Below are 15,211 nucleotides of genomic sequence, written 5' to 3'. Positions count from 1 at the left end.
GAATAGATGTCACTATAACATCAAGAAGAATGAAAAATTAAGACAAGACAAGCCTCTAATTTTACAGGAGATTCAAACCAGGCTTTCCTGACCTACTATTTTCATCTCTTTCCTTGTTTTCTTTTTAATAGGTGTTACTGCAAAGCACTCAGCTGACACCTTCCACAGCTAGGAGAAGTTATCAAATCACCTACCTCTCTAGGCATCCAAGCTCCCAGGGCCCTCCAAAGAATCTACATATACAGGAACCATTCTACATATTAGATTCCATACAGGAATCTACATGTTAGAACCATTCAGGGAATGATTTATTCGCTTTTCCAACATGTTATAGGGAACAGAAGCAGAGAGGCATGGACTGGGGAGATGGGAGGGACAGATATACAGTATTTCTAAACCCATCAACAAAACCTTCCAACGTTCCAGCCAGTCAGTTCCAGACCTTTGGAATAAAAAATTAAAATCTCAAACTATAAAATGCTTAGCTTTCTGCTCTGCTGACAATGGCAAAAATAGAAAATGAGTCAAAAGACCATTGGAATATCTCCATGCAGCCTCTACAAGCCAGTTAATTATCTTCCATTAACACTGAGCTGTCAGGACTGGCATCAGCCCGTTAACTTCCCTGACCTTCCTCGGTCTGCACCTTGTTACCCCACCATGTTTCATGTTTATAAAGATAGGAGACTCCAGCTGCTCCAGCCTGACGGATCTTAATTTACATTTGGCCTTCATTAAGAGGAGAGTCAGAATCATTGAGACCAAATGGAAAAGCCAGACTGCTGGGGGTTATGAGAAATTCAAATGGCATTTTTCCTTTTATCTGACAATTCTTATTAAGGAGACATACGTCAACCTGAAGCACATAAACCTTAAATATAAAGGGCATGATTAAAATTCCATATTGCAGGACTAGGACCTGAGTGACTTCGCCCAAGAGCTATGGTGGTCCTAGTGCATCACTTCTGTCTTCTGGTAAGTCTGAACTCTTAACTCTGCCCGGCTCCCTCTGACACCTGATGGCAGGCTAAGGACAAGGAGCAGACGGATGGCAGCACTACTGAAGTGAGTGTCCAGCTCTGGCTCCTCCATCTAGCTCACCCCTCACAGCCAATCAGTCTCAATGTCCTGCTGATATTATCCCCTAAGGCAGGGGTGTCAAACTCACTTTCACCAGGGGCCACATCAGCCTCATGGTTGTCTTCAAAGGGCCGAATGTAATTTTAGGGCTGTATAAATGTAACTAATCCTTAACAGTTAAGGGAGAGCTTGGAACTGCTGCTGGGTAGAAACAAGGTGCCAGGCAGGATAAAACAAGGTAGAGGGCCCAACACGGCCCATGGGCTTTGTGTTTGCCACCTGTGCCCTAACCATTTCTGGAACCCATCTCTTCTCCATCCCCCAGTGCCTAATTCAGGTGTCATTACTTATCATCTGGAGTGCTGCAACAGCCCCTTATTGGGCCACTCTATTCAGAAAAATAGGCATTGAGTACCTTTAAGTGCCAGGTATTTGATTAGGAGTAGGAACACAGCAAAGAACAAAACGGAGATGATCTCCATCCTGCTGTGGATTACAATGGTTGGAGAGGGCAAGCATCATACAAATCATGATTTGTAATCATTTGACATATGATTACAATTTATGAAAGATATGATGAAGTAACATTAAGAGTGCAAAGACAAAAGACTTCTTATTTATTTGAGGGTCAGGAAAGGCTTTTTTAAGGAAGTGACAATAAAGCTGAGACCTAAATCATGAGTCAGAATCAGTGGTGAGTAAAGGGAGTAATGTTCTGGGGCAGAAGGTACAACATCACATCGTCAAGTCCAGGGGTCAGCAAATGTTTTCTCCAACGGTCCAGAGAGTAAATATTCTCAGCTTTGCAGGCCGTACAGTTTCTGTCTCCAGGTCTTACTGCAAAGCACTCAGCTGACACCTTCCACAGCCAGAAGTTATCAAATCACCTCTCTAGGCACCCAAGCTCCCAGTCCCTCCAAAGAATCTACATATACAGGAAACGGCACATTAGAACCATTCAGAGAATCATTTACTCACTTTTCCAACATGTTATAGGGAACAGAAGCAGAGAGGCATGGACTGGGGAGATGGGAGGGGCAGATATACAGAACTTCTAAACCCAGCAACAAAACCTGTGTGACTTAGCTCTGCCACCGTAATGCAAAAGATGACACAGAAATGAATGAGGACGGCTGTGTTCCAATGAAACTTTACTTATGGCCACTAAAATTTTAATTTCATATAATTTTCACAAGTCACAAAATGTTATTCTTCTTTTGATTCTTATTCAACCATTTGATAATGTAAAAGCTATTCTTAGCTCCCAGGACATCCAAAAACAGGCAGTAGGCCAGATTGGGCCCCTGACCCAAGGCCTAGTCAAGATTCTGAAGCAGTAAGAACTGGGTGTGTTTGAGGCACCCTGAGGGGATCCCTGTGGATGGACTAGGGTGAGCAAGGTGAGGAACACACAGTAAGCACAAAGAAGGAAACAAAAATGACATAAGATACCATCTTCTGGGCAATGCCACAAATTTCAGAACTCATCCTAAGAGCAAAGGCAACAAAGTGCTATAATGAGGGAAGAAAATAAGTTCTTCTCCCAACACACACATTTTTTCACACCTTGGCTAAAAACCATCAACCAATCTCTATCATCAAATAAGCCCTTAACAAACTGAGCCCTGGCTTCATTTCCTGCTTTACTCAGGGAAGCACCCTAGGCTCTTATCCTGGGACCCACTTACATTACCATAAATGAACTCTAGTCAGTCTCAGTCTCTCTCTCTCTCTCATCCTTCCTGTCTTCTCTATCAGGCAAAATCTCCACTCGTATCTTGAGGCTCATCTCAACTCCTCCAGGAAGTAAATTATTTTCTCTGAAAGCACTTTGCACATTCCTGCATCACAGTGCTTAGCACACCTCCCCATGGCTCCTTTCCTGTCTTTTCCATCCACCCACTCCTTCCTTATGCGCCCCCACCGTTATCCCCAGTGGCGTCTCTGCCACTGGAGGGAAAGGCTGAGTCCTCTTTGCCCCCATGCCCCCCAAGCCTACCACATTACCGGTTCAGAGCAGGACCTCGGTTAAAATTTGGCAAATTAAGGAATGAATAAAGAACAAACAAATGACAGCCCAATGAACCCAGCACACAGAGTCTCATGGTCGGAAACTGAATGTGCAGTTGGATAGCTCCACGGAAGCTATCTAACTTCCCTGTGCCTCAGTCTCCTATTACCCCACTAAAAACAAAGTACTGTTTACTGATTCTCCAGAGCCTTTAGCACAGAAAGTGGTCTCATAGGTCTGCAGGAGAGCAACATCAGCAACACCTGGGAGCTTGTTAGAAATGCAAATTTTCACTCCCTACCCCAGGGCTACTAAATCAGAATCTGCAGTTTAACAAGATCTCTATGTGATTTATTTACCCATTAAAGTTTGAGAAGCACTATAAGCCAGCCTGGCCAGACCTTTAAGGAGATGCTAAAACTGATTTGAGAAATAGCTTTGCTTTTCAATTTGCAATCATAGCTAAACCAAAGGGAATCTCCACAAGGATTCCTGTGCGTGCTTACCAAAGAAATAAAAATAAACTTAAATTTTTTTCAAATGGATTTAAGGCTCAACCTTCAGGTAGTTAAATATGGAGTGAAGCAGTATTTAGAGCCTTATTCAGGAAATTCTGAAATGGAATTAGTTAGACAGATGGATGAATGGATGGACAGATAGTCTTTGAAAGTCACAATCAGAGCCATGCAATCTAGAACTTTATTTTCTGTGGGCTTTATTTAGTGCATTTTGAGCTCAAGTGCACTATGGTAAGTATCCTGAGAGGTTCATGTTGAATGTTTATTTAAATGTGGATACACAGCCCAGACCTGGCCATGAAGTAGGTGTTCCATAAGGCCCTGATAGTGCACCAATGACCACCTACTTGGTTTTCCTCACTTAATACAGTACAACTCTTCCCTACCTGTGTCCAAGAAGGGTGATAAACCCAACCTATTTGTTCTCCTGCACCATGTTTAGGCAGGCTTGAAGCAACCACTGCCCTCCTTCCTGGCCCTACCCTGAGTAGCACCCATATGGAGGGATTTTAGTACTGTCTGACCTGATTGGGTGAGTTGGGTTTGGAGCCCAGTAGATATGGATTTAAATTCTGGCTCTACCATCTTTTTGGGAAAGGCATTTAACTCTCCCTCTCAGCCCCAGTCTTCCATGTTCTCCTCCAGGCACAGCTTGTTAGGAGATTAAATCAAGCAATGCCCACAGAACACACAGCAGAGTGTGGGGGCAGCTCTATATCCCGATTTGTATTCCAGCATATGTTTGGATCAGGTTTTCAAATGTTATAGATGGAAAAATGGTGTCTGGGATGAGAACTGCTCTGCCCACAGTCACACAATGTGCTGTTAGCAGAGACAAATCAGGATCCTGAAAACCCCAACTCCTAAGACACCCTATGTTTCTGAACTGTAGTAACTATAAAAGCCTTTCTAAAAATTAAAACTCACAGAACAGCTATATATACAAAACATAACAAGCCAAGCCTGCTCAGATTATTGACACCATTTTTGTTTATCCTCCTTCTTCCCCATGGGAACAAAGGCAATCCAAGGAGCCCTTCTCAGCACCCTTAAACTCCCCCCATATACATTTTCCATAGAGCCACCAAATAAATCATGCCAGGTCATAGTTATTAGATGGAGTCTCTCCTCATCAGACCACCTACGGGTTTTCTAGTCCAAGGTTCCCAGAGGACTTGAACCTTCTCACACGTTCAGCTCTAAGGGGAACCATTAAGCTGACATCACCACTCTCCACACTTCATAAAGGATCCTAACATCTGGAAATGAGAACCACCTGCAAGTGCTTTGACCAGAGATCACCATATCAGTCAAGGACATGGAAACTCAACTTCAGGGGAGATAAGAAAGGAATACCCTAAAATGCCACCAAGGCCAGAGATTAAACACCTGGGGCTATAAGTGTGTAGAGAAAGAGGGTTCTGGTCCGGACATCTGGATTATAATCCCAACTCTGCCACTTTCTAACTGGAATGGTAATTAACCTCTCTGAACTTCAGCAGAGTACTAGATATTAGGAGAACCAATTTTGGAGTCAGCCATTCTTGAGTTCAAATCCTGGCTCTGTCACATACTTACTGTGTCACTTTGGATGAGTTGGTTAATCTCTATTAGCTTTAGTTTTCTTCTCTATAAACCACACACCAAAAAAGTAGAAGAAACCCTTCTCCAATGGATTGCTGTTAAGACTCTAAGTGATCATCTGGGTTAAACACTTAACACACTGCCTTGCATGAGTTAAATGTATGAAAACAGGAGTGATTTAACTGCAACCTAATCAATAAAATGGGATCAACCTTCCTCAGAGAGCTGCTGGGAAAAATCAAACATAATGGACTTTAGCAGGGTGCCTGGTACAGACAGATCCATAACGAATGGAATCCTCTGCTATTACAGCTGACCCTTGAACAACACAGGTTTGAACTGCACATGTCCACTTATATGCGGAATTTTTCAATAAATGCCTACAGTACTATAAATGCTTTTTCTCTTCTTTATAATTTTCTTAACAACATTTCCTTTTATCTAGCTTACTTTATCATAAGAATACAGAATATAATACATATAACATATAACATATGCACTAACCAATTGTTTATGTTTTCAGTAAGGCTTCCAGTCAACAGTAGGCTATTAGTATTTACATTTTGGGAGACTTGAAAGTTATACGCTTACGTGGGGTGTTCGCACCATTGTTGAAGAGTCAACTGTATTAATATTCTCTTCCACCTCTATGCACTCACCTCCTTTAGCCACAGAAGCTTTGGGGCCTGCATTTCCACAGACATCACACCCCCGACGTACTGCAGGACGCTGTGCTGCGTTTTGTTGATCCTGTGCACCTGACTGACTGCTCGGTGGTCCAGCCACATGATGATGTTTCGGTGGGAATCCCCTAGCAGAAACAGGGTGATGAAGACACATGTGCATGGCGCTCTCCCTCCTGGGGGCTTTCTGGCACCTCTGCCCTCCCCTCCCTCTTCCCTGCAGGAGTTACTGGCACCCTTTCTCCCCTAAGCTCCACAGGCCCTTCTTTTGCCTCAGTAACTTGTTTCCTGAGCCCATTTCTTCTACCACTCACTTCTTCTACGTCCGTGACTTTCTAAATGAATTTTCTCTTATAGTGTAAGAAAATAAAAAGAAACGTGTACTATTATTCTTCTAATTCAAGGGAAATTGTGGATCCCAAGGGCAAAGAGCTACTCAACTTTTATAATTTCACCCATCAACAAGGGGCATGTGAACACTCTACCAAAACCTCAGATTTGGTAGGGAGAGATGTGTTCTTTGATTATAGACCTCAAGGTTACACCTCTACACTAAAACCAGTCAAGACCTCCCAACAAATTATATTATCATTCATTCTCTCTCAACTTCTTCCCTTCTTTTCCTATCCCTTCTGGTCCAGAAAAACTTTTCTGGGCATATATTCAGGAAAACAGCCTGTGAAATAGGCCTAAAACAATACTCTGGTTGTTTATGATCTATCTTCTTTAAACATGGGCAAATATTTCAACAGTATTAATACATCTATACAATGGCTTTGCTCTGTATATATTCAACCTTCTTCTAGTCATTTTAATTAAAATCAGTTAATTTAAGCTTTTCCCCTCTCTCAGATGTTTTTTCGGTGGAGTGAGAAGTACACAAGTTTGGGAATCAAACAGACCTAATGGGGAATGCTTACTCAGTTATAAGCAGAGATATACTGAGAAACTTGTTAAATCTGTCTTAGCCTCAATATCCTCACCTATAAAATGGGGATAACAACACTTAATAGCATATAAGGATTAATAATGTGCACAAAGAATATGGCAAGTACCTATCACATAGTAGACCCTCTGGAGAAGTGAATTACACAGAACAGAATTTAAAACCAACTGGAAAGGGAGCAGAGGTACTGCCCCTCACATCCTACATGTGCCATCTTGCACCACACAGTAGTGGCCATCCCTTTCTCCCATCTCCAGCCCCTGGTAATTCATCACTGCTGATTGGCAAGCCAGTCAGTACTCTGGACAGACCTCTATTTCCTCAAATGGCAAAATGCCAAGAACAGCAATAAATATGACTGGGAAATAAGAAAGACAGATAAAAGGGAGCCCAAGAGTAACTGAGCCAGGCACTTTCACACATGATTCTAGTTAATGACAGAATAATTGCAGCAGCTACATCTGTAACTTTGTTAATAGCAAATATTCATAAAGCTCTGTGTGTGAGTGTGTGCGTGTGTACCACGCCCTGCTAAACATTTCACACATACGACCTTATTTAATTCCCAAAACAATCCTCTGATTTAGGTCGCTCTCAATGGCAAGCTGACTCTGAAGTTGAACACATGCCTACTATCTCCCAGCTGGGAAAAGCATGAAGTGTGCTTTGAAAACAGATCTGTACAGAGACATGATAAATAAATTGGTAAAATAAACAAACTAGAGTTACACATATTGACATGAGTAATGACACCAGCTGGGACATTTTTAAACATGATATACATACATTGTTTGTTGTTGCGGGTGCAGACATGTGTGGCGAAAGCACAGAAACAAAGTGTTTGTGAACACCAACCACGGCAGAATGACCACCTGCTGGGCAGAGGGGTGCAGGAGGGAGAAATTTCTCTCCTGGGCTGAAACATGGGCTAAGGTTTCAAGCACTTCTTTCTTTAAAAAAAAGGGAGGGGGGAACTTAAGGCAAATATGGCAAAATTTCAGCTGTCTATCCTTACTAGTGGATACATAGGAAGCTGTTATTTATTTTTTGTATATTTGAAAAAAGAATTTTTAAAACTAAAAAAAAAAAGTCAATCTAACAAAATATGTAAATTAGGTCACCATCACCATAGGGAGACCAGGATTCAGTCACAGGATTGCCTGCCTAGAAAGATTTCAGGTCCCACAAAAGTTCCTCCAGAAACAGTAACACTTTGAAAATAAGAGAAAGCATGTAAAACCTTCCATAGCTACACCTGAGATTTGGCTTTAACAGCTGAGTTATTTTACCACATAGTAGAATTTCTTAAAGGTCTGGTTCCCAATCCTGGCTGTACACAGAATCCCTAAATAGCTTTAAAAATACTGCTCTCCACATCCCCTTCCAGATCTGTCAGCAAATCAGAATGCTGGAGTGTGGGCACACATCTGTGTCCACACATACACACAGACATGTACGTGTGTGTGGATTTTCAGGAGAACAATTTCAGCATTGCTTGTTAAATATTGTATAGGACATACCTGCAGCTGCCTGAAGACAAAAAACACTTATGGCTCAACTGGCAACCATAAAGAACCAATCGCTAGCACTGCCTTTACATGAAAGGCTCTCAATACGTGGTCAGAACGACACAATGAGAGCTTTGCAGACTCTAGTACTTTATTGTACTTATTATGATTATTACTTTTTAAGTTTAGACAAAACAGGCAAGTTCATCTTTTTTCGGTTCTTGTAGAACACCACAAATAAATGACTCTGCTGAAAAGTCATTTAGTCTTTAACTGAGCATCTACTACACTCCAGGCACAGTGTTGGGATACCAAGAAGAATGTGCCACAGTCCCTGCCCTTATAAAGTATGTGGCTGAATGAAAAAAATGGGTCTATATGGTATGCCATCTGCTGGAATTACCAGACATGAGAACACAGAGGCAGAGGAGCACAGGGAAGGTGCTAATTAGCTGAGTCTGAGTATGCACAGAGAGCTTCCAAGAGGCGGAAAAACTTTAATTGCATTCTAAAATTGGTCCTTGGTTAGCCAGGCACACAAGTGAGGAAGGAGGCTCTATACAAACTGATCACAGACCCAAGAAGATGCCATATTTTAAGAGAATTGGAGGCAATTTGGTAGAGCAAACTTTGGGTTACATCAGGCATACTTCGTTTTGTTGCACTTTGCCTTACTGTACCTTGCATATATTGCCTTTTTCACACATAAAGATAAGACCTGCCACCAGCAAAAAGATTATAATTCACTGCAGGCTCAGATAATGGTTAGCATTTTTTAGTAATAAAGTATTTCTCATTAAGGTACATACATTGGGGTGGTTTTTTTTTGACATTTTTGCTAGTGCACATTTAACAGACTACAGTATGTAATAAGTGTAACTTTAATGTGCAGCAGAAGATTCACATGACTTGCTTTATTGTGATATTCACGTCATTGCAATGGTCCAGAACCAAACCTGCAATACTTCCAAGGTATGCCTGTAGTTAGTTTACCTATGGACAGTTTATTTATCTATGTATTCATTGAATTAATATTTTGAACACCTCATAGGAAGTGTTCCAGGCATACTTGAGGAGGACAAAATCACTACTATGAATCAGCAAAAACATCTAAGTATTAGGTGTCTGTTGCAGAGCAGCCTAAGCAGTTACCTCCTTCCCTGGCCCCTTGGTTGCCCTCCCTCCCGAGAGCTCTGGTAGCTGGACTGGCCCTCCCACAGCTATGCTTTCAGCTGGATGCTGCAGAGAGAGGAAGCAGGCAGCACGGCGCCGCTGTCCAACCCACGGGCTGCTCTGGTCTTCAAAGGAGGAAAGATCAAACAAGAAAGGCCTCACAATGAGACTATTTCATCATATAGTAATGATTAGTGTTCTTAAACTACTGTACTTAAAACATATTTGGGCCTGGGGTTTTTGGTGTTTTCGTTGTTATTTTGGGTTTTTTTGTTTGGGGCGGGGGGGTGGGGGTGTTTAATATCTAAAGATGGTAACAGTTTTTCCCGTTTGGTAGGTTTGGTTTCAACAGCTAAGGTTCATTTCCTGACTCCACTCCCTGCTCCCCATGAGTACTCCAGTTAACCAATCAAGTGTTGGTCACTACTGTGTGGGTAGCAGCAGTCTTTAAAGAATCTTTAAACCACCTTTAAAATTCTAATTTTATTTTCTAACACAGGATAATCTATTTCAGATAAAATCTAACCTTAATAGAAGCTGTTGAAAGGCAACAAATGGGTGAGGGGCAGCTGAATGCATTTGATGAATGGGTATATCTTAACCTTTTAGGGGAAATAAAATTATTTCAACACTTATAATTAGGGTTGCAACCTAGCTACCCTTTTTATAGAAGGCCTGTTAACAGGAGGCAATTCTACCTGCAATGAGAAAAAAGATGGCATTGGGAGAGGGCACATTGTGTAAGCAGATATAATAAGGAATTCTCATCTGCCACTTCAGTGTTCTTGTTCCTGACAGTTCAACTGGCCGCTCATCTGTGCCCAGTGATTCTCCAACACCAGAATTACTGAGGTTAGTTCAGGAGTGCAGATGCCCTACCCTCACCCTAAGCCAACTGAACACGAATTTGGGAAGTTTAGGCTCATGAATTGATTCTAATTTACAGCCAGAGTTTAAAAACAAACAAACACACACAAACATGTACTTTTAGCAGATTAGAAGGAATAAAGTCCTTGAAATTTAGGGCTTTTAACATCCAAAATCCCACCCCAAATGAGAATTCCTTCCTCGGCATCCCTAACAGACTATCACCTGAACTCTACTTAAAGAAAGCTAGCCCTGACTGGTGTGACTCAGTGGGTTAGGAGTCACACCACAACCCAAAAGTCATGGGTTTGATTCCCAGTCAGGGCACAGGCCTGGGTTGTGGCCCAGGTCCCCAGGTCGGGTTGTGCGAGAGGCAACTGATCAATGTCTCTCTGGCACACTGAAGCTTCTCTCCCATTCTTTCTCCCTCCCTTCCCCTCTCTCTAAAAATAAATAAAATATTTTTGTTGTTGTTGCTTAAACTTTTTGAAAAGATTTTATTTATTTATTTTTAGACAGAGGGGAAGAGAGGAAGAGAAACATCAATGTGTGCTTGCCTATTGCATGCCCCATGCCAGGGAACCTGGCCTGCAGCCCAGGCACGTGCCCTGACTGGGAATCGAACTAGAGACCCCTTGGTTCGCAGACTGGTGCTCAGTCCACTAAGCCATACCAGTCAGTGCTGGTAAAAATCTTTTTTAAAAAGCCAATAAGAGAAGTGCTGACAGTCTCCTAACACAGCCAGCTCCCTGTCTAGACACATCTCATAACTGGAAAGTGCCTGCTGCTGCGGAGCTGAGGTCTGCTGGTTCGGCCTCATCCTTTGGTCTCTGCCTCAGAATAATGCCAATTGAACTAGTAAAAGTCAGCGAGAACAAGGACCATTCATAATCATCTTTGAAGCCCTGGCACTTAATAACAGGGTTTGGCACAAAGTAGGCGCTAATAAATATAGCAAAAAGGAGAAAAGAGTGTGTGTGTGTAAAAAGGTCATCACCACTCCTGTGCTCTAGCCATGCATCCATTTACATCCTTTTTTCATCACATGTAATTTATAAAAATCATTGTTCTACACATTAGGTCCATAGAAGTGACTAATAGGACACAGTCTCTTAACTTGAGGAATTTGTAATTAGATAGAACAAACTTTTCTGAGCATTCAGGTGTCAGGCTCTCAATTCTCACAGCAAAGCTACCATTTCATAGTTCCAGGTCTTTCAGAGGAAAAAACTGAGCCATGCAGAGGTTCAGTGTTACTGCTCAGCAGTAGCAGAGCTGCGGGATCTGCTGACAACGACTCCTGGGTGTCCCGGTGTGCCCAGGATCCACAGCCACTACTTAAGATGCTGCTACAGGAGTGGCCACTACTTAGGGTTCACAAACAATCTAGCCCAAAATATGTCTGTAACAGCTGTCTTGGCAGCAACTGACTGGCAACACCTAGAGCCTCATTCCTTTGGATTCGATTTCCAATGCACCGTAATCTCCGCCATTCCCAAATGTTTCTGCTGATTAAAAAGTGAAGTATCAGTTGAAGGTTATGATCTTGTATTACCTACATGACCAGTGTAGACTTCTGGGTCTCAACCTCAGGACTAGCACTACTGACTGAAATTCCCCAAAAGGGATACATCCTCAACCCACTATGAAAAATTTCTGATGGTGAACCCAAGTGGCATTTTACATTTGTGCAGTCACAGGAACTGTAGTCACAAGTGTCTATTAGCACAGCATCATTAAATGCGAATGTCCTTTGGTCTGGCTATTGAAAAGAGAGGCCATCTGTTCCCATTTTCTGTGTGATACCTGGTCCTGTCTGCCTTGTTCTATTTCCCTTAAATGGACTTGGCTCACCCACTCAAATGAATGTGGTATAGGAGCTTCATAGGCAATGCAACTGCAGACACTGATACTTCCTTCCTAAAAAAACCCCAGACCACTTGTCTGTTTCAAGGCTACCCATGCTGAGCTAATGATCCCCTGTCCTTCCTTCATCAAGCTCCCTACTGTGGCTCTTGTTCTTTATGAAGCCATGTCTCTCCCTAATCCAGGCCCCTGAGGCTACCCCACTCCTACCAACTGCTCTCCAAGCTTTTAACTTCTGGGACATAATTTCTGGCCTCTACGTTCCACTTCTAAATCTCACTTTCAGTGGTAAGAGACCGGTGACGTCATCCCACTTGGCCCTTTGACTTGATCAGCCAAGTCTGCCCCAGCCCGTCCCCCACCACCAGGGAAAAAGAAAGGAATGGTCCTACCTTCATGGTTTACTGGTAAAGGACGAAACTGCTTATCCAAAACAACCAGAGAACACGTGGCATCAAACCCAAGCCCTCGGATTTGATTTGAATTGATCCCTTGCACAACTTTCTGTTTCAAAAACAACAAAAACATAAATTAGAATGCAAGGCTTTTAAAAGAATGAAAACAGGTTATGACTACAAGGAAATGAGTGACAGAATAGAAAAGGCATTTACAACATAAAACAGATAAAAGTTCAATATCAGAAGATCCTATAAATTAATAAGGAAAAAATAACCAATATAACTGAAAATTAAGCAAAGGACATAACACATCATTTCATAAAATAAAAACAGTCAAAGAACATACAGAAAGATTCCTAACTCTACTACAATGCAATAAAATATAAACTATACCAAATAAAAATATACCAGTTTTTACTTTTCATGTCAACAAAAATGTAAAAGATTAGTAGTATATCATAGTGGCAAGATATGGGAAAGTAGACTTCCCAATTTAGTACAAATTTTGAAGAATAATTTTATAGTATTTGTTAAAATGTAAGACATGCATTGCTTCTGGTCAGCAATCCCACTTCTAGGAATCTATCTTAGCAAATTATTAGCATAAGCAAAGCAAGTTATCTGTAGACAAAGGTTAACTGCAGCACTGCTTAAGAATATATTTAAAATTTAGAAAAACTATTTTCTATTAAATAGATATGGCACATCTGTAAAATGCAATGTAGCTATTAAAAAGAAAAAATTAGAGAAGCAATTTCTGGGTGTGGTGGTATGAATAGATCAGCAAAACTACTAAGCAAAATATAAGTAGAAAACTGGAAAAAGTCATCAAAAACAACCATTTGAAGGGCTATAGAAATTGACCAAAACTACAGGACAAATTGAGAAGCATTCATTCTTGAAAAATCAAAATCATATTTAAAGCATTCCTACTAAAAAAAATTTTTAAAAACTCTAGGACCAGATGGCTTCATGGAGAAATTAAACCAAAAAAAGGAATATATATATGAAAAAACTTGTTCAAAACTCAGTTAAAGAGGAACCATTTTCCAACACATTTTACACAGCCAGCATTACCCTGATATCCAAGCCAAAAAAAGAAAAAGACATTAAAAAAAGGACACTCTAGACCAATAACTGTCATGAACATAGCTATAAAATTATTTAACAAAATATTAAGAAACCAATCTTGCAACGTATTAAATAGCATTATACACCATGACCATGTGATACCCTAGGAATACAAGGGTAGTTTAATATCCATAAATCAATTAATGTGTTAAGCATAAGAAAGCACAAGTAAATACCAAATGATCATCCCAACAGATGCAGAAAAAGAAAAACAAAACCCCAAAACACTCAATAAACCAGGAAAGAAAGAAACTTCCAAAAACCTGATACAGAGCATCTATAGGAACCTGCAGCTAATATCACACTTCATGGCATGACAAAATGATTTCCCCCTGATATTAACGAAGCAACAATACTCTCTTTCATCACTTCTATCAGTCTTGCAGTAGAGGTTCTAGCCAATGCAGTGAGGCAAGAAAAAGAAATTTAAAGCAAAAAAAAAAAAGTGAAAAGTGTGTTATTTTTCATATTACATGATCTCATGTGCAGAAAATCCCAAGGAATCTACAAAAAAAGTTAAAAAGCCACTAGAACTAACAAGCAAGCTTAGTAAGATCACAAGACACAAGACTAACATAAAAATCAATGGTATTTCTACATAATAGCAACTAAGTTATCAAAATTGAAATGAAGAAAACAATTCCATTCACAATAGCATCAAAAAAGTAAAACACTTATGAATAAATTTATTTTTTTTAATTTTATTTTAATCATTGTTCAAGTACAGTTTTCTCCCACTTACTCCCATTCCAGCCCACCCACCCAACCCTCCCCTCTTCCCCCCCATACCCCCCACCCCTAGTTTTTGTCCATGTGTCCTCCAAAATGAATAAATGTATTAAAAGAAGTTCAAGACCTATACCCTACAAACTATAAAACACTGCTACAAAAACCCCTAAAAATTGGAGAAATGTGAGGAATATTCATGAAATGGAAAATTCAACATTGTTAAAACAACATTCTCAAATTAGTCTACAGATTCTATATAACCACCTACCTATTAAAATCAGAGATTATTTTCTTTAATTTTCCTTATATTGTTTTCCATTACCATTTATCCCCCTTATCTCCCTCCCCCCACCCACTGCCACACTATTGTCCATGTCCATGAGTCCTGTTTTCTTTCTGATTGAGCCCCCAACCCCACAGCTGTCATCCTGTTATCTAGGAGTCTGTCTCTATTTTGCTTGTTAGTTTGGTTTGTTTATTAGATTCCACATATGAGTGAGATCATATGGTATTTGTCTTTCTCTGACTGGCTTATTTCACCTAGCATAATGTTCTCCAGGTCTATCCTTGCTGTCACAAAGGGTAACTATGGAACACTTACATAATGGAATAGTACTCAGTTGTAAAAAACCAGCAGATTGTTTTAGAAATTGACAAACTACTCCTAACACTTACATAAAAATGTAAAGGACATAAATGAGCCAAAACATTTATGAA

At 40.7% G+C, this 15,211-nt stretch overlaps 1 protein-coding gene across 10 annotated transcripts in view; it reads right to left on the bottom strand.

Moving 5' to 3' along the window:
* Nucleotides 1-15,211, bottom strand: part of FGGY (FGGY carbohydrate kinase domain containing) — a 390,193-nt gene that overhangs the window by 341,440 nt on the left and 33,542 nt on the right. For all 10 annotated transcript variants that reach the window (XM_028513518.2, XM_036026185.1, XM_036026179.1 and 7 more), the window contains 2 exons: nt 12,629-12,740; nt 5,853-6,004 (listed from right to left, as the gene is read on the bottom strand). In XM_028513518.2, coding sequence (XP_028369319.1) covers nt 5,853-6,004; nt 12,629-12,740 — 264 coding nt within the window. The remainder of the gene's footprint in view (nt 1-5,852; nt 6,005-12,628; nt 12,741-15,211) is intronic.

Source organism: Phyllostomus discolor, chromosome 5 (genome assembly GCF_004126475.2).
Source record: "Phyllostomus discolor isolate MPI-MPIP mPhyDis1 chromosome 5, mPhyDis1.pri.v3, whole genome shotgun sequence".
Classification (NCBI taxonomy): domain Eukaryota; kingdom Metazoa; phylum Chordata; class Mammalia; order Chiroptera; family Phyllostomidae; genus Phyllostomus; species Phyllostomus discolor.
Note: the sequence above shows the minus strand (reverse complement) of the source record. Positions and strands in the feature narration are given on the sequence as shown.